At 45.0% G+C, this 21962-nt stretch overlaps 1 protein-coding gene and 1 long non-coding RNA gene across 5 annotated transcripts in view; one reads left to right on the top strand and one right to left on the bottom strand.

Moving 5' to 3' along the window:
* The window catches only part of Gm40474, a 35451-nt gene extending 27294 nt beyond the window's left edge, over nt 1-8157 (bottom strand). Inside the window, exon 1 of one of the 3 annotated variants that reach the window (XR_872870.2) lies at nt 7876-8157. This is a non-coding gene — a long non-coding RNA (predicted gene, 40474). The remainder of the gene's footprint in view (nt 1-7875) is intronic. The other 2 variants (XR_872871.3, XR_003950094.1) reach the window with 2 other exon arrangements.
* Nucleotides 6524-14780, top strand: Acot3 (acyl-CoA thioesterase 3). Of its 2 annotated transcripts, none has more exons than NM_001346701.1 (4): nt 6524-6560; nt 7853-8321; nt 11289-11491; nt 12801-14780. In NM_001346701.1, the coding sequence occupies exons 2-4, from the start codon at nt 7865-7867 to the stop codon at nt 13404-13406; spliced, it is 1266 nt and encodes a 421-aa protein (NP_001333630.1). In that variant the 5' UTR covers nt 6524-6560; nt 7853-7864; the 3' UTR covers nt 13407-14780. The 2 variants fall into 2 exon arrangements, with proteins under 2 accessions (NP_001333630.1, NP_599007.1); NM_134246.3 differs by having other exon boundaries at nt 6531-6560; nt 7106-8321; nt 12801-13945.
* Nucleotides 14781-21962: the final 7182 nt, after the last annotated feature.

The raw sequence follows: 21962 nt of genomic DNA on the forward strand, positions 1-21962 counted from the left end.
TCAGACACACCAGAAGAGGGCGTCAGATCTCATTATGGGTGCTTGTGAGCCACCATGTGGTTGCTGGGAATTGAACTCAGGACCTTTGGAAGAGCAGTCAGTGCCCTTACCTGCTGAGCCATCTCACCAGCCTGCAAACATTTTTTACAAGTGCAATTTTAATTACATTTAATGTTGGGGCGGGGTGGTCACAGGACAACTTGAAGGAGTCAGATGCCCTTCTATCACAGTAGAAAGTTCTCAGGCTTGGTGGCAAGCAGCTTAGTCAGTGGCGCCATCTCAGCAGCACTTTAGTGGCCAGGCAGGTAATGCTTGTCTGTAAGATTGCTTTGGCCTCTTGGTGACAAATCACCACTTAGAACAATTTGAAAGACTCATGGCTTTAAGAGTTTCAATCCATTCTGGCAGGGAAGGCCTGACACTCACAGGAGCAGCAGCTTGTGAGGAAGACTTCTCACTTCCAATGGCACAGGGACACAAGCTTTAGTCCCCTTACTCGGGAGGCAGAGGCAGGAGGATCTCTGAGTTCGAGGCCAGCCTGGTCTACAGAGAAAGTTCCAGGTCAGCCAGGGCTACACAGAGAAACCCTGTCTCAAAAAAAAAAAAAACCAAAAAACAAAAAAAAAACAAAAAACAAAAAACCCAACCAAATAGACTTCTCACTTCATGGTAGACCAGGACTCAGAAAGAGGTAGGCTGGAGCCAGAGAGTCTTCCTCGATGGCCTTTTACCCTCCTCCTCCTCCTCCTCCTCCTCCTCCTCCTCCTCCTCTTCCTCCTCCTCCTCCTTCTCCTTCTCCTCCTCCTCCTCCTCCTTTTCCTCCTCCTCTTCCTCTTCTTCCTCCTCCTCCTTCTCTCTCTCTTCCCTTTCCCCCTCCTCTTCCTCTCTCCTCTTCTTCCTCCCCTTCCTCCTCATCCTCTCCTTCCTCCTCCTCTTACAATATCTCTTGGGACAATGTAGCCCTTGGCTGGCCTGAGCTTGCTATATAGACAAGGCTGGCCTCCAATTATAGGATCCATTTTACTTCTGTCTCCTGAGTGCAGGGATTAAAGGTATGCTGTGTGCTACACCACATCACACCACACCACACCACACCACACCACACCACACCACACCACACCACAGTATTGGAGCCAGGTTTTCTCAACAAATTTTCTTTTCCTAGTTAAACACACACACACACACACACACACACACACACACACACACAAAGGTTTTGATAGGTGATCCTGAAACCTGTTCTCATTCTCCTGTCTATGTTCTAACAGCTTTCCTACATTACAGTGTCCCCTAACTGATCTCTGTCTGTCTGTCTGTATCTCTGTCTCTTTATCATGCACTCCTTTGAGTTTTTTTTTCTTTTACTCTGATTCTGCCTTTCCTACTGTAACAGACACCAAAAATGTTTGTCTTCATGGCATAGATGACTCTCCTTCCTGTGCTGAATGAGAGGAAACCACAGGATTCCACATGTCTTCACCATCTCCAAGAGTCCCACCCTCAGTGCTCAAGGCTCTGGCTTTCTTGTTGCCATTCTTCCCTATCAGGATGACACATGCATATTTCAAAATATGTGTAAAATGTCTGCCTTCCATGTTCTCCAGCCTGACTGTGAGTAAAACAAGTGCTTCCAATGGGGCTGTGTATTCTCCAGACATCACGGACCCTCAGTGAAAACTCTTGGCTACCTTGGTGTAATCTCAGAACTTGGGAGGCAGAAGCAGAAATATTCCTAAGAGGTTGAGACTGTCCGGGCTAGACTGAGATCCCTCAAAATAGACAAAGAGCATTAACAAAAACCCACAAAACAAAATTTGCCATGGTTTGGTTACCTAGAAACGTTTCTAAAGCTAAGATTACTGTTTGGTGAGTCAAGACTCTTGCAACACCTCTGGGGATAATTAAGCAGAATTTGATAAAACTAAACCCATGAAGAAACTGGTTTACATTGTCTTTAGAAAAGCTGGTGTGATGGTAGAGAGAGAGAGAAAAAGAAGACAAGAGTTTTGCTTGGTTCTATTCTGTGCTGTTTTGTTTCCTTCCTTGCTGTCACTGCACAGCCCTGGCTAGCCTGACAGTTGCTATATGCCACAGCCACTCCAGTGGAGTCTGCATGACAAGTCCAAAAGCTTAGCCACAATCCTGAGGCAAAAGGTTTCATGGAAACTGGTCTCCTGGAGTCTTTGGTGTCCTGTAACATGGAAGCGGGCCAGATTTGTCCTTGTGATAGTGTGGAGGGTCTTGCATGCTTTCTTTCAGTATTGTTTTATTATACATGCCCCCAAGGAATGATTTGACAAATAGTTAAGTTAGATTGAACATTGCTTCCTGGCCTCCATTGGTGTCTCAATATCCTAGGCAATTGATGAGCCGACCTTGGGCTTGGAATTTCATAAGAATGCTACTCATTCAGATGAAATGCCTCCAGTGTTGATAGTGAAAGAAATCAGGCATTGCAGTTTACTGGATAAGAGCTAGAAATCTCAGGGCTAGTTCAACAAAGTAAACTTAGAATTCTCATTACAGTCATGTATGGCAGACTACATCACATAATAGTAGAAAGAAGGTGGGTTGTGGTTTAAGGAGGACCTAGAGTATTGTATTATCCATGAAAAGATTAGTAGAACAGAACCCCCCTGGTGCCTGTTTTTCACTAGGCCAGAGGAATACCTTACTTAGGTATTTACTAAGGAACCCCTGGTGGTGGATTATACAAGAGACTAGAATTGCACCTGGGTTGTATAGCCCTCTCACCTGGCTCCTAAGAATAGCTGATTTTAGATATGGCTGATCTTATCTCAGTTGTAAACACTGCCTGGTTCCTGCTAGCTTTTATGTATGCATTTCTCTGTTTTGTGTAAAGAATCATTATGCATTGGATAACTTCGATGTGCCTTGGCTAATGTATCACCTAACTTCCTTGTTTTCTTCTGTAATATAAGTCTGATGCTCGCTTTGAGAAATTACATTCAGACCCAATACTCCCTTGTGTTAATGTCTGTTTGTCACTCGCCGATTCCTTGCCCACCTGAGTACCGGGACCCTGATTTCTCCCCCGGGTTGGGACTCGGACTGAGTCAGCTAGTGGCAGCTATAGACCAGGCTGGACTCAAATTCAGGATAATACCCCTTGTTCTGTCTCCTGAGAGGTGGGATTACTAGAATGTACCGTAACAACCATTATATTATAGAAGCATACATTTCTAAGAAAAAACATAATATACCCATCATTAGATTCTATCTTTATTGATATGTGTGTGTGTAAAATTATCTACCTGTAGACTAACCCATCCTAAATTATTCTGGGCTCCTCCAATCCTCTTTCTCTGACAAATTACTAACAGTAGGAACTTCTCCTTCCTAAAGCCCTATAAGCAGAGTTAGAAAGAGGAAGCAGATTTTAAAGACAGGTCTCACATCTGAAGTTAAGCAGCTCTCTGATGCCATTAATAGAGACAATTACATTGCCAACTGGAGGGAACACACTGAATATTAATTAAGATGCAGATCCTGGCAAGAGACAGGGCAGCTGTCAGGGACTCACCTGCAAACAAGCCTCTCACATTCACCCTCCCTAGAACTAGGGGAGGGAGGGTGTACTGGCTAGTTTTGTGTCAACTTGACACAGCTGGAGTTATCACAGAGAAAGGAGCTTCAGTTGGGGAAATGCCTCCACGAGATCCAACTGCAAGGCATTTTCTCAATTAGTGATCAAGGGGGGAGGTCCCCTTGTGGTGGTGCCATCTCTGGGCTGGTAGTCTTGGGTTCTATAAGAGAGTAGGCTGAGCAAGCCAGGGGAAGCAGGCAAGCCAGTAAAGAACAGCAGTATGGAAGACAGAGGGCATGCTCCTTGGATTTTACCTTGGAATGTTTTACACTTTGTCTTAGTCAGGGTTTCTATTCCTGCACAAACATCATGACCAAGAAGCAAGTTGGGGAGGAAAGGGTTTATTTGGCTTACACTTCCATACTGCTGTTCATCACCAAAGGAAATCAGGACTGGAACTCAAGCAGGTCAGAAAGCAGGAGCTGATGCAGAAGCCACGGAGGGATGTTCTTTACTGGCTTGCCTCCCCTGGCTTGCTCAGCCTGCTCTCTTATAGAACCCAAGACTACCAGCCCAGATATGGTCCCACCCACAAGGGGCCTTTCCCCCTTGATCACTAATTGAGAAAATGCCTTAGAGTTGGATCTCATGGAGGCATTTCCTCAACTGAAGCTCCTTTCTCTGTGATAACCCCAGCTGTGTCAAGTTGACACAAAACTAGCCAGTACACACTTCAACCTCAGAAACCACAGGAAATATTCAATTATCCCATTTAGTAAAGTGTTCCAGGAGAAAGGCAGGACACAATAGCCAGTCTGAATTTGAGAGCAGAGCTTCTTACAGGATCTTGACTATGATTTTTTTTTTTTTTTTGAGACAGGGTTTCTCTGTGTAGCCCTGGCTGTCCTGGAACTCACTTTGTAGACCAGGCTGGCCTCAAACTCAGAAATCTGCCTGCCTCTGCCTCCCGAGTACTGGGATTAAAGGCATGTGGCACCATGCCTGGCTTGACTATGATTTTTAAAGACTTTTTTTCTTATTTTACTTACTACTGGTACCAGAGATGGACTACATAGCTTGTTCTTGCTAGCCAAATCCTGTACTGCTGAGACACACCCCAGCCCTTAGATAGGACCAGAGCTAGATGTTCTGTTCTTCTGTTTCATGAATATGGAGGCTTTCTTGACCTTAATTATGAGAAGTTGGAGAAAAACTCTGCAGATGACCTCATTTTAGTAAATACAAAAAATAATCTGTGAGTTTGAGGCCACCGCGGTTTGTATGTTCTAGGCCATCAAGGACCACATGGTGAGACCCTGCTTCAAAAATAAAAACAAACACAAAACCCACAAATAAATATTTATTATTTTCCAAATACTTAAATATTCCCTAGGTGGTTAGAGGAAGAGATATCAGAGAGAAAGAATGTTGTCGGTAGTGGATCGCGGTCATGTGTTTCTATAAATCCATGTCTCCTAAGGCTCCGAGACAGTTCCATATCCCAGTTCTGTGGGAATGCTTATTGATCATTCAATAAAATTATAAAAGCAATCAGTGGTCCATGAAGCATTTAATCTCTCAGCCTGAGCATCAGCTGCAACTAAGGGAAAGGTCATGGTGAGCACCCAATCAGGTGAGTTAAAGATCAGTGTTTTGAGGAATCAAGAGGGGTGGGACCAATGTGTCACTAGGATGACAAGACTTTGCACACAGGGGCATCGGTCGTTTTGAAAAACCCTGCCTTCCATTTCAGTTAATTATCCTTAGAACAAGGCAACCTTCCAGTTATGTTTGACTCTCAAAAGTCCTCCAAAGGCTACATGCTAAACACTTGGTTTCCAGTCTGCGGCGCTACTGGGAGGTCATACGGACCTTAGGAGGTAGGGCCTGATGGAAGAGGTTCAGACCACAGGGAGCATGCCCTTGAAGGAGATTTCACCCCTCCCCCTCTGCTTCCAGCTGCCAGGAAGGGGGCAGCTCTGCTCTGCCACAGGTGTCCTGTAATGGTGTTCTGTCTGACCACAGACCCAGGGCAATAAAGCCGAGCTGCTGTAGACTGGGGCCTCTGAAGCCAGGAGCTAAGAGAAGCCTTTCTCCCTTGTAGTAATAAGCTGGGTAGCTCAGGTGGTTTGTCACAGGCAGGCAAACCTGATTCTTACATCTCCCTTAAAGAGTTGTGTGAGGGCTTTTAAAGAGCCATTTTCAGTACACAGAGCACAAGCCAGGCTACCACAAGCTATCTACCTTCGAGCCTCCTCCTCTACAAAACACCAAAAGATAGGATAAAATTCAGCTCCAAGAGTGACTAAACCACCATAAGAGGGATCTGAACCTCTATTTTTTGAAAAAATTTTTACAGCTACACAAATTTCCAAAACCAGCAGAGGTGCTTACACATTCACCAGGGACCAAATACAAAAAGTTCGGAAAGTGACATGAGGCTATTGACCATGGGATATATTTGATATATTTGATATATTGACCATGGGCTATATTTGAAATTACCTGACTGCAACCTTTGGGAGAATGTTTCTTCAAGAGTTACAAAGAATGGAAACGCAGGAGCGTCCCTGTGAGTGCAACCAGCGCTGTGGCAATGGGGAGTGGGGGGGGGGGCTGTCTCCCTGACTTATCAGAAACTTGAAGAATGAAATTCACTGACAACGCTTGAGGAATAATTTTATTACTACAGGTAGAAAGCTGACAGAATAAAGATGAAATACAGCAGAAAGCAGAATTCCGGAGAGGTTCCCCAAGAGAAGAAAATCAAATTCTTTGAGCTTATCTAGGGACTTCTTATAGGACTCAACACAGACAGTGGACCAACACTGAGGTAGATTATCTGAGTATGGGAAAGTTGAACATTGGAAGGCACATAGTCTATGCACAGTCACCTGGTCCAATCAGGGAGCTCAAAAGCTGTTTATGCTTGCCTGGTTAGGGCTGGTTGAAGCCCTTCTCTGTCCATCTCTGACTTCTGCCGTTATTAGCTCTTGACCTTGTCTGTCTGCTGGTAAGTGTTGCACTACTCCAACCTTGCACGGTCTGGCTAGTCTTGGAGCTTTCTGGGGTCGGCTAGTCATGTTATTTATCCTCTCTTTGGTTCTGCCTTATGTCATTAGCTCTAGCGTGACCACGGGCCTTTTTCCTTTTCTGTCTATGGAGAGTTAACAGTTATCACAGCTACCAAGACATAGCTGTGGTTTTTCTTGGTTACCTCATATTTAGCTTATAGTAGGTGCAGTCTGGAATAGGATTAGGTCATGTTTTTTTTGGTTTTGGGTTTTTGTTTTTTGGGGTTTTTTGGTTTGTTTCTTTCTTTCTTTTTTTTTTTTTTTTAGAAGCCACCCTTAAAACTTAGTCAGCTACAATTAGCTCCATTAGAAGCAAGACTCTGTTAATGAGCCACAAGGCCTTGTTTGTCTTTCTTGGGGAAGGAGCTTCGGAGAAGCCTGTCTACCTGCCAACCCTGACCCAACTTAGCTGTCTCTCGCCCAGCTGCAAGCCCTTTTCTCCCTCTATTCCCAACTCTAACATGCCTGCTCTCTCTTTCTACAGAGCAGTTGCCCTTGCTTTTGTAACACGTCTATTTACGAAACCTTTCCAAAAAACCCAGTTTGCTTGAACTTTCTCTCTCAGCTGAGCTGGAAAACACCAACTCCCTGCCCATTGACTCATTCTAGGAAACCTTTTCAGTTAAGGACAAATGGTTACACATCTTGACAAGGAACCGGACGAGCGCAGAGCTGGTGGTGCAGGCAGGCCCTGATTCCCAACATTTGGAAGGTGGGGGCAGGAAATTCAGGCCATCCTTAGCTACATAGAAAATTCAAGGTCAACTTGAGAGTGAGGAAACCTTATCTCAAAACAACCACCACCACCGGCACCGCTACCTGGAATGTAATTAAGGAGCAGAATCAGTCTGGTTTCAGCAGAAGTGGCTCCAGGTTCCACAAAGACTAGAAAGAGGCTTGGAAGGGGCGTAAGGAGAGTAAGGGAATAAGGGCTTGTTTGGCATGGATCAGTAGAATGACAGTTCCCTGATATGCTTTGGCACAATCCAGACTTTTGTAGCGGTATCTTTCCCAATCTTTCTTTTTAAACACGATTTCAACACGTACCAAGTTGTAAGACAAGATTAATCATTATGCATCTCCCGTACTTAACAAACGCTAACGGGCTTATCACAGAGGCTCTCTCTAAGAGAACCAGGAACACTTTAAGCTGTAACAGCAAGTCCAGGGAGGCCTAAAAGCCACAAAGCCAGAGCCACAATCAGAACCAATGCACGCATTTACCACCCAGAACCCGAACCGGATGGCACCTACTGTGATCCTGGAGCCCGCGGGTGGTTGCCTTTGTGACCAGCCGGTGCACATCGCTGTGCGCGGCCTGGCCCCGGAGCAGCCCGTCACGCTGCGCTCTGTCCTGCGCGACGAGAAGGGCGCGCTCTTCCGAGCCCACGCGCGCTACCGCGCGGACTCCCACGGCGAGCTGGACCTGGCGCGCACGCCCGCGCTGGGCGGCAGCTTCTCGGGGCTCGAGCCCATGGGGCTGCTCTGGGCCATGGAGCCCGATCGGCCTTTCTGGCGCCTGATCAAGCGCGACGTGCAGACGCCCTTTGTGGTGGAGCTGGAGGTGCTGGACGGACACGAGCCCGACGGCGGGCAGCGGCTGGCGCGGGCGGTGCACGAGCGTCACTTCATGGCCCCCGGGGTTCGGCGCGTGCCGGTGCGCGAGGGCCGGGTGCGCGCCACGCTCTTCCTGCCCCCAGGTGAGCAGCCTTCCCTCCTGTGCTTGCAGCCCGGGATGCTTCAGGGGTGCAGCGCAAGGGCCCCTTCTTCCCTGTCTCCCACACTTTTCAGGGGGCTCCCTGGAAAAGCCTTAAGGACTTGGGTTCATGGCTAGGTGAGTCGTGTCCTGAAGTGAATGAAGGTCACCGCAGGAGTTTAGGACCTTAGAGCATCCGAGTTCCCCCAAAGCCCTGTAAGCTAGAAATCTGCACTCTGATAGTAAGACCTATGGGTGGTTGTGCAGGGGTTCGCGTTTGACATCTGTTGCTCAAGAACAGCCCTTCAGGCAAAGTCAGCGCAAGCACTGGGTGACTTTATGATTTGCAGGGCTTTGGCGCCACCGCTCAGAATCTGGAATCTGAAAGTGCGCGTGTGGCCTGTCAGAGAGTTTTGTTTCTTAGGTGATTTTGATGTAACTCTTTCCCAGGGTAAAAGAGCCACAGCTTTGAGAAAGACTTAAGTACAGAGAATCTCAGAGTGCTGTTCCAGGGGATTTGGTCAACTGTTTCATATCCCTTTAAAATGCCAACAGAAATGGCAGTTTAGTGAGGGTCTGAGGATTAAGAAAGTAGTACTTATAGAATAGGTAAAATTTAGTTTTGCAAGTTTGTCTGCCGTCATATAGCTCTAGGATAGGGAAGCGATGTGGAAAACCGAGACTGTGGTTCTTTGGTTAAAAACTTTAAAATGCTTTAATGCGTTTGCTTGTTTACATATTTAAATAGCAACAAGCAAAGAAATCAAGAACTCAAAGTTTTCCATAATAAAAAGTCTCTCTTCCGTGGGAAGTTATTATTACAGGCCTCATAGGCAACTGTGTTTCCTTTCAGTTTTTAGTCTAAAGGCCTAATTTGCCTCCCAATCAGAACACTTTTTAAAAAAAAAATATTTATTTATTTATTTTATTATATGTAAGTACACTGTAGCTGTCTTCAGACACACCAGAAGAGGGAGTCAGATATCATTACATATGGTTGTGAGCTATCATCATGTGGCTGCTGGAAATTGAACTCAGGTCCTCTGGAAGAGCTGCCAGTGCTCTTAACCACTAAGGCATCTATCCACCCACACCCACCTCCACACCCCCCCCCCCAAACCCACTATTTTTAAAGGTCGATTTTCCTAAGGACCCTGTAATGCTTCATTTACAAACCATTGTCTTGTTCATTGCAGTTTACAATCCTTTGGGCGGTCCTCATTCTCCTCCCTGCCCCACAGCCCCTGAGACCTGGGGTCCCTTTCCTATCATCCCCTGACTTTCATATTGTATTCAGTGAACCAATGCAAGCCCCTGGGTCCGGCTTCACTTGTTTGTTTGGTTGTTGTTTTTCGAGACAGGGTTTCTCTGTGTAGCCCTGGCTGTCCTGGAACTCACTCTGTAGACCAGGCTGGCCTCCAACTCAGAGATCTGCCTGCCTCTGCCTCCTGAGAGCTGGGATTAAAAGCGTGCCCCCACCACCCGACTCCAAAAGCTTCACTTTTAAAAGCTGCCAGAATGTTCTTTTGATGTAGCAGGTCCACCTCCAGGATACTCTCTTGCTCAAATTCTGAGTGTTTGTGGTATCTAAGAAAACAACTCAGATGCCCAGGAGAGAATAAAGTGTTTCTATCTATAGCCAGCTTTCCAGACGCTCTGAGACCATCAAAAATGAGGTGAATCCAAGTGTAGTGGTGGAGGAGGGTGGGCTGGTGTGAAGGATATATTGGTGTGTGAAAAAAAAATTCAGGAATGTAAGATGTCAGTGTTCTTAGATCAATAGTTTTGTATTTATAAACAATATACATAACCTGGGCATGTAATTGGTACACAGAGTCCTAGCTCCTGGGCTTTACAGAATTTAACAGCACTGTAATATAAAGAAGAAAGGCATCAACTTCAAGGATCAGTAAATTACCATGTATTCCTTGGTGTGTGACCCAGGATACAAAGCACATCACCCAGTTGGGAATAAAAGCAACCATCTGGAGTCTTCAAAGTTAACACTCTGCTACATTTAACTTAGTTAGTCACGTGGTTCTCTAGCATGCCGGAGCCCCTTCCTTCAACCCCAGCAATGGGGAAGCAGAGGCAGGAGGGTCAAGTTCAAGGTTATAGAGACCAGCCTGGGCTATGTGACACTGTTTCTAAATAAATAAATGCATTTTACACCAATTAAAAAATATCCTAGGAGATTATAGCCAATGTAGAAGAAATGTAGCTGCCATTTGTTGGTGTTGGTGGCAACTGACAATGATAAGCCTTGGACACAGAAAGTATGGACTTGTCCGGCAGTGATGGCGCATGCCTTTAATCCCAGCATTTGGGAGGCAGAGGCAGGCGGATTTCTGAGTTGGAGGCCAGCCTGGTCTACAGAGTGAGTTCCAGGACAGCCAGGGCTACACAGAGAAACCATGTCTCGAACACCCCCTCCCCCCCCCCAAAAAAAAGAAAGTGTGGACTTTGCAGGAGAATCTGTTTTCCAGAGGAGTCCAAGATGGCCAGTGATGGTTTGATATCACAAAACCTGGGCGCTCAAGCCACCCAGTTCTGAGATGCAAGGTTCCAAAAAAGATGCTGTGTTGCCAAAATAGGAAAGAGACTTAGTCTGAGCCATTGGTTCAAGAACATATGGTGCCTTGCCACTCTGTCCCGGTGCTGGCCACTCAGGGCTGCTCCACATTTAACCCTGTGCTGCCGACCTCAGAACACCTGGGTCACCCACAGGACTGTGTCTAGGCCACCGAGGGAGGGCAGATCCCCCATCTGGCAGTTTTAGGAAAGGTAAGGTCCTAGATCTCCAGGAATACACCACCCAACAAAGCGTATTTTTAAAAACAGAAAGAGACTTGGATGTTCCACATCTTTCTTCCTGCCCCCCTTTCATTAAAGAATAAGATACCAAGGCATTTGGAAACTAAGTCTGAAAGAGAGTGGTAGGTTTTTTTTTCTTTCTTTCTTTCTTTCCAAGGAACTGGACCCTTTCCTGGAATCATAGACCTTTTTGGAATTGGAAGTGGCCTTCTGGAGTATCGGGCGAGTCTGCTGGCTGGGAAGGGCTTTGCCGTCATGGCTCTGGCTTATAACAACTACGAGGACCTCCCTAAGGACATGGACATTATCCACCTGGAGTACTTTGAGGAAGCTGTGACCTACCTGCTCAGTCACCCTCAGGTTGGCTGTTACAGTATTTTGGTTTAGCTTGTGGAGTCCTAAATGCCTCGAGCCAAAGTTGGATCTGTAACCTAGTTAACTTGAAGGTTTATAATAATATTTAGTGCTTTCCAAATCTATAGAGCAAAGGTTCCTTACCTGGGATCATCTCAGGGGGCCATGGGAAGGTTGATTCCTTGGAGTTTGAATTGCTCATAGGGTGACCAACCATCCCAGGTTGCTGAGAAGAGAGAGTTTCTTCCTGCATTGTCCATTTCCCGCCCACACTGAGGTAGTAAAGACGAGTCATAGGCATTCATCTCCTTAGCCATGTCACGGTCTTGTGTCCGTGATGTCATGTCTACCTTCCAGCTTTGTTACGAGCAGTAAAGGACTCATACTTGTGAGGTGTTAGAATATGCCTGGCATTTCCTGAGAAGCTTATAGACACCCATTCAGCAAACACTAGAGGATGTAGACGCAGCATGGCCAGAAGACAAGGTCATGTCTACACGTGAGCATAGACACAGCAGGGGCACAGCAGGGGGGGGGGCGCTAGAGAAAACGTGATGGCAAGATTCCATGTTCACGAAAGTAGCAGAGATGGGGAATCACTCAAGCAAGATAAGGGGGGGGCCTCATTCTGAAGACGAACATTACCTGCTGTTAATGGTCTAGATCAGTCCAGCAGTTATGACTTTGTAAACATTTCAGGACCCATTACCACTTAAATCCTAGGAAGAAAGTAAACACGGGACGAGATGAACTGTGAGCCAGAATCTCCCCCGGGTGGCTTCTGTTGATTCCGCTTTGACTCATAGGTGGCTGATTATGATTTTATAAAGCACAGAGACACAATGTCTGCAAGGCATCTACTTAATTACCTCAAACGCTCTTTGGAGGAAAAACTATTACTTTTTTGGAAGAAAGCGTTTTCTTTGAAGAGTAGGCTCTTCCTCAGTGTGTCTGTGCGCACCTTGTCACCTTACATGCAGAGTGTCACCTGGGTTCGATTTCACACTTCTCCGGTTCCGTGAACTTCTGTCGAGTGCAGGGCAGTGCTGTATCAGGGGGTTCAGGCTAAATAGTAAACTGCTTCTTGGCTTGTTTGAATGTTGCTTATGGCGGCACCATGTTCCGGGTTTGACTGTGATGTCTCATGCGAGTGGCAGGCAACTGAGCTTGGCACAGTCACCCTAGCAAAGCAGGATGGTATAGAGTCAGGCTCAGGCTCGGGGCCACTTGATCGATTTCCAGGAGTGGGTAACCCTCACTGTGCTACCTTTTGTGTGGGCTCATATTTCTTCTTTTCTGAATGTATCTTTCTCAGGTAACAGGTTCAGGAGTCGGGGTCCTTGGCATTTCCAAAGGGGGTGAACTTGGCTTTGCCATGGCCTCCTTCTTGAAAAATATCACAGCCGCTGTCATCATCAATGGCTCTATATCCAACATCGGCGGAAACTTACAGTACAAGGATGAGACTGTGCCCTCCGTGGGCATAAACACCAAGCGAGTCAAGAGAACCAAAGATGGCCTCAAAGACATTGTGGATCTTCTAAACAATCCTTTGGAAGGACCTGACCAGAAGAGCTTGATTCCCGTGGAAAGGTCTGACACAGCCTTCCTGTTCCTCGTAGGTCAGGACGACCACAACTGGAAGAGCGAGTTCTATGCCAGAGAGGCCTCCAAACGCCTGCAGGCGCACGGGAAGGAGAAGCCCCAGATCATCTGCTACCCAGAGACAGGCCACCATATTGAGCCTCCTTACTTCCCACTGTGTAAGGCTTCCCTGAACAGCCTGGTGGGTGGTCCTGTCATCTGGGGAGGGGAGCCCAGGGCTCATGCCATGGCCCAGGTGGACGCTTGGCAGCAACTCCAGACTTTTTTCCACAATCATTTGGATGGCAAAAAGAAGACAATCCCAGCAAAACTGTGATTTTTATTTAAGATCTCTGATGCTTCTCTCTCCTGAGGAAGCTTCCACTGTGTGTGTGTTTCTCTTTTACATCAATGTAGAGTCTTTCCCTCCTCCAACTTTTTTTTCAGCTGCAGGCCTTATTGATAAGTCTTGAAGGGGAGTGATTATACAGAAAACATAAGGCATTGCAGAAACTGCCGTTTTTCGGAAACTCAGTCTCCCAGCGAGCTGTAGTGCTGAAAGAAAGACCAAGTCACTGCTACATCCCTGGAGTTCAAGGACTACTTGCTAAATTGCTGATTAAAAACAAACAAATGATTCCATGCTGTTTAGACAAACATCGACAGGAACTGAAAAGATGGCTCAGCAGTTAAGGGCACACACTGCTCCTATAGGACCCAAGTTTGGGTCCAGGTACGAGAACAACTGACTGTAACTCCAGCTCTAAGGGATGCAGAGCTCTCGTCTGACCTCCTTGGGCACCCATACACATGTGTACACACACACATATACACACAAGCACACATGAATAAAAATACATGGTTTGAAAGAGTAAACATCTGTGTGGTGGTGACACACACCTTTCATCCCAGCACTGGGGCTGGGAGTGGGAGGATGGGAGTGGGGAGTGGGGAGTGGGGACAGAGGCAGTCAGATCTCTGCAAGTTGGAAGCCAACCTGGTCTACAGAGGGAGTTCCAGGACATCGAGGGTTACACAGAGAGCAAAGAAACCCTACCTGAAATACAAACAAAGTCATAAACAATGGTCCTGTGTGGGCTCTGTCCTGTGGACTCCACTGACTGGAGATTTATGTATACAGACTTTCACATGCTACAGTCTACACAGCACACCACACTCACTCGGAGGGCATTTATGCTGTAGTTCACATTTTAAGCAGTCTGCAAGTGACTTAAAGGTTATACGTGTATTATATGGAAATACTATTGTATCCGAGAAATGTCAGCCATTGCAGATTTGCCATCTGTATCAAATGCTTACAACTACCAGTGGACAACTCTAACATCAAATGTGCTGTGACCTCACAGGTGAGTTTGTTCTTTTGGGATGGAATTACTACCTTAGTCACCAACTAGTAAGAGCCCAAAAATATCAAATTTCAAAGGAACTTCAGTTTACATCTTGTTTTTTTCTTTTGAGTAAATAAGGATTTTTTTTTTCTGAGCCAACAAATTGTGTTAGGTTCCTGTTTATGCGTAGGGATACAAGATTCTGTTGCTTCAAACCTTGATAAAATGTTATTTAACTATGCAAGTAATTTTAACAGTGGTAAGCATGTATATAATAATATCACTAGGTACACATAGTTCCAAAATAATAAGCATTTCTTAAGCCTTAGATATGCTTAAAATAAAAATACTTCGATGGTTAACATGTCTTGTTTCCTTAATCATCATCATCTTCTTCTTCTTCTTCTTCTTCTTCTTCTTCTTCTTCTTCTTCTTCTTCTTCTTCTTCTTCTTCTTCTTCTTCTCCTCCTCCTCCCTCCTCCTCCTCCTCCTCTTCTTCTTCTTCTTCTTCTTCTTCTTCTTCTTCTTCTTCTTCTTCTTCTTCTTCTTCTTCTTCTTCTTCTTCTCCTCCTCCTCCTCCTCCTCCTCCTCCTCCTCCTCCTCCTCCTCCTCCTCCTCCTCCTCCTCCTCCTCCTTCTTCTTCTTTGGTTTTCCGAGACAGGGTTTCTCTGTATATCCTTGGCTGTCATGGAACTCACTTTGTAGACCAGGCTGGCCTCGAACTCAGAAATCTGCCTGCCTCTGCCTCCCGAGTGCTGGGATTAAAGGCATGCGCCACAACGCCCGGCATAATATTCTTTTATTAAGAATATTAAGGGTTTGTTGCTGTTGTTTCAGAGGTAGAATCTCACTGTATAGCTCAGGCTTGCCTGAAACTACTATGTAGTCCAGGTTGTCCTTAAATTCATGGTCTTTCAGCTTCAGCCTCCTGAGTGCTAGGATTATAGGCCTATGCAACCATGCCTACCTTTTCCTGTTCCCTTCCCACTTCCACACCAACGAATTTTTGTTTTAATGTGTGTGTGCCTAATGCTCAGAGGCCAGAACTGGAACTGGAGTTCCAAGCAGCCATAAACTAACTACCCTGTAGAGCTCTTAACTACTCAGCCATCTCTCCAGCGCCACCTATTGTTCATACTCATTTTAGGTTTTTAGGGAGGGTTGTTTGGTTTTGGTTTTTTTATTCTTTTCTTTTTTTAAAGATTTATTTATTTATTATATGTAAGTACACTATAGCTGTCTGCTGTTGTTTTGTTTTGTTTTGTTTTGACACTGGGGCTCTCTGTGTAGGCCTGACTGGCCTGGATCTTGCTATGTAGACCTTGAACTCAACTCATAGATATCTGCCCACCTCTGTGTCCTGAGAGCTGAAATTAAAGGCAGATACCACAATCCAATGCTCTTGGTGGTCCTTTTTTTTTTTTAAAGATTAATTTATTTTTTTATATGTAAGTACACTGTAGCTGTTTTCAGACACACCAGAGGAGGGCATCAGATCTTATTACAGATGGTTGTGAGCCACCATGTGGCTGCTGGAATTTGAACTCAGGACTTCTGGAAGAGCACTCAGTGCTCCTAACCGCTGAGCCGTCTCTCCAGCCCCCTGGCACTCCTTTTAAAGTAACCAATTCCTGATGATTTTTCTCCTTAAAATTCAAAAATAGGGTCTGGAGAGATGGTTCAGCAGTTAAGAGCACTTTCTGCTTTTCCAGATAATCGGAGTTTGTTCTCAGCACCCATGTTGGGGACTCCATGAGTTTAAGGCCAGCCTGATGATCTACATAGTGAGTCCCAAGCCATCCAGGGCTACATAATGAGACCCTGTCTCAAAAATACAACAAAAGAATTGGAAAATGGTAGGCCCAGAGAGTCTGTGATAGAAATACTCAAGTGAGTTCCAGTAAGGAGCATGCCCATATGACAGACGGCATTAAGTTGGCATAAAGATGTATTTAATTGGGCAGAAGAGGACAGACCTTCAAGGTTTATGAGGAAAGGGTTGATATAATTTATACTTGCATTTTAGGAAACCATTACCTTATAAAAGACCCAAATGCACACCGTTGAGAAAGCCAAGAGCCGCTCAGCAGTAGCCTATCAGAAGAGCGGACTTTACCCAACCCTCTCATTTCATGGTACTTTATAGTCGCACCCAAGATGTGAAGGGAGAAGACCGGTATTCTGCCTGAAATGCTGTCTTCTGCACAGCTCTCGGGGCGGGGGAGGGGGACACTCGTCAAGGACAGGAGGATGGAGGAGCCACTAAACAAACCCAGGGAGACAAACATGTCTCTGAAGCAATGCTGGTGCGGCCCAATAGGAAAGGGGCTAAAAGCATTTAACGCCCAATGCACCTGCCCTAAAAACAACTCGGGGGGGAAAACTCAGCGAGCACAGCACACGATCTCCAATGGGCCCCCGAGGCGTGGCAGGTGGGCGTTGTCCCGGTACGTTGTCCTGGTACCTCCTCACACATGCGCAAACGTGGAATCATTGTACTTGACTGGAGCATTTCCTTATGAACAGCCGACTGCCTACCCCGAGCTGCACAGCCAACAAGGAATCCTTTAACACGGAACCGGGAAGATGCTCCGCAGCTGCTGATCTTACAGCTACCGGAACGCACCACTGTGCGGCTGAAACCTAGAGAGCATATATGAAAAACCTTGCCTTTACCTTGGCCAAAAGCCCTATGTGCAGAATTGAGGAGCTAAGGGCCATCCTTTGAGTGAAGTGAACTCACCAATCAAAATAGCCACTGGACTCCCCACACATTTGCCTCAGTTTCCTTCTACCTCCACTAACAAAGGCAGTATGCTTCAGTGATACGAGAGTATGATTAAGATTATAGGCAAAAAAATTACCAAGACACAATGTCTTAAGCTAAGCACTGAGCTCAGTTGAGACTGGAGGGGGGGCAGGTGTTAAAAAGCAGCATGTTATGAGCGCTGCCATAACTAACTAACTAACTAAATAGTTTACATCCTTCTAAAGGTTAGATTATAGGACAAATTAATATATTAAAATTTGACCATATGAAGAGATAACCTCCACTCCTCCCATTTTGTAAGAAATATAATGGATTCAATTGTCTTTTTATAAACGGGTAATTTTATATTTCTTGTTTTTTTGTTTTGCTACCTTGGCTCATGATTAAATTTCGAAATGAAAGCCATACCATCGTGATACTATGTATTTATGTGTGGTACTGTTCACTTGCGGTATGTTGGTTGTATATTCACGTCAAAATCCCCCAAGAAGGGCAGGAGAGAGATCAGTGGTTAAGAACACCGGCTGCTCTTCCAGAGGACCTGGGTTCAATTTCCAGCATCAACATGGCAGCTCACATCCAGTCTGGAGTCCCAATCCCAAGGTATCTGCCGCCCTCTTCTGGCCTCTGTGGTCTCTGCATGCATGTGGTACACAGACTCACAAGAAGGCAAAACACCAACACACACAAAATAAAAATACACACTCATTAAAAATTTCGTAAGAACTTCTATTTATAAATAAATGAGCACTCACAGAAGTTAAAATTGTTAAGATTATAGTAATTAACCCCAAATTATTTCTAGTTCACATAGAATTAAGAAAATTTTTCTAACTGAGCTGATTTTAAATCTGTTAACAAAACAAGAATGAAGATGTCTTTATTATTGATGGCAAATACATTTTCCTGGGTTTGCTGTCCTGCAGGATCATATTCTCAAAAATTCTGAAACAATCCCATAGTCATTTTTCCTGCTTCTCAACTACAGTAATTTAACTTACAGGGTTGTTTTTACCGTGACAGTGAAAAGCTTGAGAGAATGACCACAGTTGCCTAATATTGCAATTGTCATTAGATGAAGATAAAGTTGTTTAAAAGAAACACACTAGGGAAACATACATTAGATAAATGTTTATAAATGGACTGATTGCCTTTTTATAAAATGATGAGTTATGTTAAATGATGTATAAAATCTGAGTTATTTTAAAGTAGGTTATAATGCTGAGTCATCACTTGCTAAATGTAAATTCAAGTACCCTTGTTTTCTTAAACGTGATATGAAACATAGTCGTAGCTGATGATATTAACAAATGTCTTCTACACTTAAACTTTTTTTTTTTTTTTGTATAAGAAAACATATGAGGGGCAGGAGAGATGGCTCAGAGGTTAAGAGCACTGACTGCTCTTCCAGAGGACCTGAGTTCAAATCCCAGCACTGGAGTTACAGATGTTGCCAGGTGGTTGTTGGGAATTGAACCTGGATCCTCAGGAAGAACAGCCAGTGCTCTTAAGCACTGAGCCATCTCTCCAGCCCCTCTTACATATATATACATATATATATATATATATGTATATATATGCATATATATGCATATATATGTATGTATTTAAAGATACTTAGAGTTAACAATTCTGATAAACATGTAATTCCAAATAAAGAAATAAAAGTACATTTTTTTATGAAAAAAAAACCCAAAATATGAAATCTGTTCTTTCTACCTTTCGAAAGTTGCTGCCATGTCGAGGTGAATAATTCTCCATACATAACAACCTCCCTAGAATGAGCAATGCCCATTTCTAGAATCTGGGTGATGACTACCATACAAATCTTCTTACAGAAGCCAAGGAGCAAGGGGCTGAGGAATGAACCTGGGTCGTGACTTTAGAGCAAGAACAGTGCCCAGATCCCCTCGGCCTGCAGAAACTGGCCTGGTCCACCCCAGTGAGAACAAAACTGCCCAGGCACACAGGAATAAGCATCCTGGGAGCCCGCAGCAGGTTTGGCGCCGTGCAAAAGAAGGGCATGAACTGTGAGCCCCATGTGATCAGCGCCCTGCCAGGAGAGGCTACATGGTGCCCTGTAGCTGCTCCTGCCCAGGGAGGAGACAGTGCCAGGAAGTCGCCTTCCCACATGGAGACGATGCTCTTTTGTTGTTGTTTGTTTGTTTGTTTTTTGTTTTAAAGCTTTATTGTAGAAAGGTAGGGAGAAAGGGAGAAGGTAGAAAGAGAGAGAGGCTGGTAGGAGAGAGGCTGGCCATGGTCATGTGGAGAAAGGGGGTAAGGGAGAGAGAGAAGGAGGGCTAGAAAGTAAGAAAGGTGAGAGCTTAAAGAGCAAAATTATGCTCTTTAACTGAGAAAATGCATAATTTTGTCTGTTTCCTTAAAAAAAAGAAAGAAAGGTGTGTGTGTGTGTGTGTGTGTGTGTGCGCGCGAGCGCGCTTTTGAAGGCTAGAGGTTAATCTTCAGGAGAAAGGGTCTCTCACTGAGACCTGGGGCTTACTGGTTAGACTGATTGGACCAGCAAACCCTGCCATGCCACGTCCAGTAGGATCTGTGTGACAAGTTCCACAGAGTGAGGAGATTGACCTCAAAAGGTGGACACAAGCAAGATTTTGCTGAAAGGACCCTGATATAGCTGTCTTTTGTGAGGCTATGCCGGGGCCTAGCAAACATAGAAGTGGATGCTCACAGTCAGCTATTGGATGGATCACAGGGCTCCCAATGGAGGAGCTAGAGAAAGTACCCAAGGAGCTAAAGGGACCTGCAATCCTATAGGTGGAACAACATTATGAACTAACCAGTACCCCAGAGATCTTGACTCTAGCTGCATATGTATCAAAAGATGGCCTAGTCAGCCATCACTGGAAAGAGAGGCCCATTGGACACGCAAACTTTATATGCCCCAGTACAGGGGAACGCCAGGGCCAAAAAAATGGGAATGGGTGGGTAGGGAAGTGGGGGGGGGGGTATGGGGGACTTTTGGGATAGCATTGGAAATGTAATTGAGGAAAATACGTAATAAAAAATATTAAAAATTAAAAAAAAGTGGGACACTTCCTGCAACTGGTTGTGGAACTCTTTCCTGGAGAAAAATTATTGAGCCATAATTATCTTGGCAACTTATTTGTTTTATTTTTTGTATTCTTTTTCCCATATACGAGGTGTTCCTGATAGCCTAGACTAAGATCTTAAGCCAGTATTATTGCTACAAAACCATCCCTTGAAATGGAGTCACGAAACATGACCACATCTCCACAAACCAGCGCTTCACTTCATAAATCATGAAGATAGTATTGATAAATAAGATAATCAATAAGATAGTATTGATAAATATAAACTTTCCCACCAATAATACTTTATATGGCTGCAGGTGTGTCATCAGAAGTAGGTTTTGGTATATTGTTTAAGAAAGCCTTAAATAAAAAGAATTAAAACAGTTTAAATTTACATTTTGAATATTTACAGAAAAACAGGAGCTAGATGTCAAACAGTAACTGATCACACACATTCATTAGCTTGTTCTTGGGAATTTGACACTAGCCTTAGATGATTTTTGTATTTTGATATACCAAATGATCATAACAATATTCGTTCTACCTGGATGTTTTATTGAAAACACCCTTTTTAAAGTTGTAAGATTTGGATAGAATTTGTATTTTGATTTTTTTGTTTTTGTTTTTGTTTTTGTTGTTGTTTGGTTTTTCAAGACAGGGTTTCTCTGTATAGCCCTGGTTGTCCTGGAACTCACTTTGTAGACCAGGCTGGCCTCAAACTCAGAAATCCGCCTGCCTCTGCCTCCCGAGTGCTGGGATTAAAGGCACGCGCCACCCTGCCTGGCTGATTTTGTATTTTGAAGTCCTAGATGATGGTTGCAATGCCCCTTCTACTGTACTGCTTCACTGAACACGGCTTTTCAGAGCTGTAACGGCTGTTTCTCTGTGTATAGAAACCCTTCCCTGAGAGCTGCAATATACACTCAGATTCAAACTCTCTCTGTGTTTGTTTCTGTTTGTCACAGCCAAATCTTTACCCACCTGCTTCAAGAACCTACATCCCAGGGACACCCATACCCAGCTGGGGTGGTCCATGGCAAAGCCCCAACGATCTTCCTGTCTCCGTCTCCCTGTGACCGAGCAAGACAGTGCTCAGGTCCCTCCATCCTGTATTCTTCCTGCAGAGGCCGTTTCAGGTTTAGCAAATTAGTTTTTAGCTTCTGTTAAACTGCTTGCTCTTGTGAAGCCACCCTGCAGCTGAGAAGAGAGATGCCCTGATGTGGCTTTTGCCTTTAAAAACCCTGTGCAGATGGCTCTGCTGTTGTTACCACTACACAGGCAGTTTGTTTGTTCTTAAGCCAAGACTGTAACCCCCAGTTTCCCTGTAGTAACAAACGACTTTCTCTGGTGTGAGACCCTCTTGTTGGGGACCCAAGTCCTTTTGGGCCAGTGAGGTTGCTTAGGGAAACCCCAAACTTCTGCCAGTTCTTTCAGCACCACCACAGGGAGAAGGACCGAGTTTCTGGAGGTATGTGTTCTCCTACCTGCTCCAGGCAGCTGGCTGTGTGTGTGTGTGTGTGTGTGTGTGTGTGTGTGAGAGAGAGAGAGAGAGAGAGAGAGAGAGAGAGAGAGAGAGACAGACAGACAGACAGACACAGAGAGACAGACAGACACAGAGAGACAGACAGAGAGAGAGAGAGAGATTCCGCAGTCCCACCGGACAGGGGTGGAGTGGGGGGGTTCAATTTCTTCCCCATTCATGTTTATGCCTCTTTCTCTCT

Source organism: Mus musculus, chromosome 12 (assembly GCF_000001635.26).
Source record: "Mus musculus strain C57BL/6J chromosome 12, GRCm38.p6 C57BL/6J".
NCBI lineage: Eukaryota > Metazoa > Chordata > Mammalia > Rodentia > Muridae > Mus > Mus musculus.

Bases quoted from the DNA above. Each gene is read 5' to 3' on its own strand.
- Acot3 (NM_134246.3), top strand. From the start codon at position 7,832: ATGCACGCATTTACCACCCAGAACCCGAACCGGATGGCACCTACTGTG. The intron at 8,322-11,288 runs GTGAGCAGCCTT...TTTCTTTCCAAG, and splicing joins CACGCTCTTCCTGCCCCCAG to GAACTGGACCCTTTCCTGGA. The intron at 11,492-12,800 runs GTTGGCTGTTAC...TATCTTTCTCAG, and splicing joins ACCTGCTCAGTCACCCTCAG to GTAACAGGTTCAGGAGTCGG.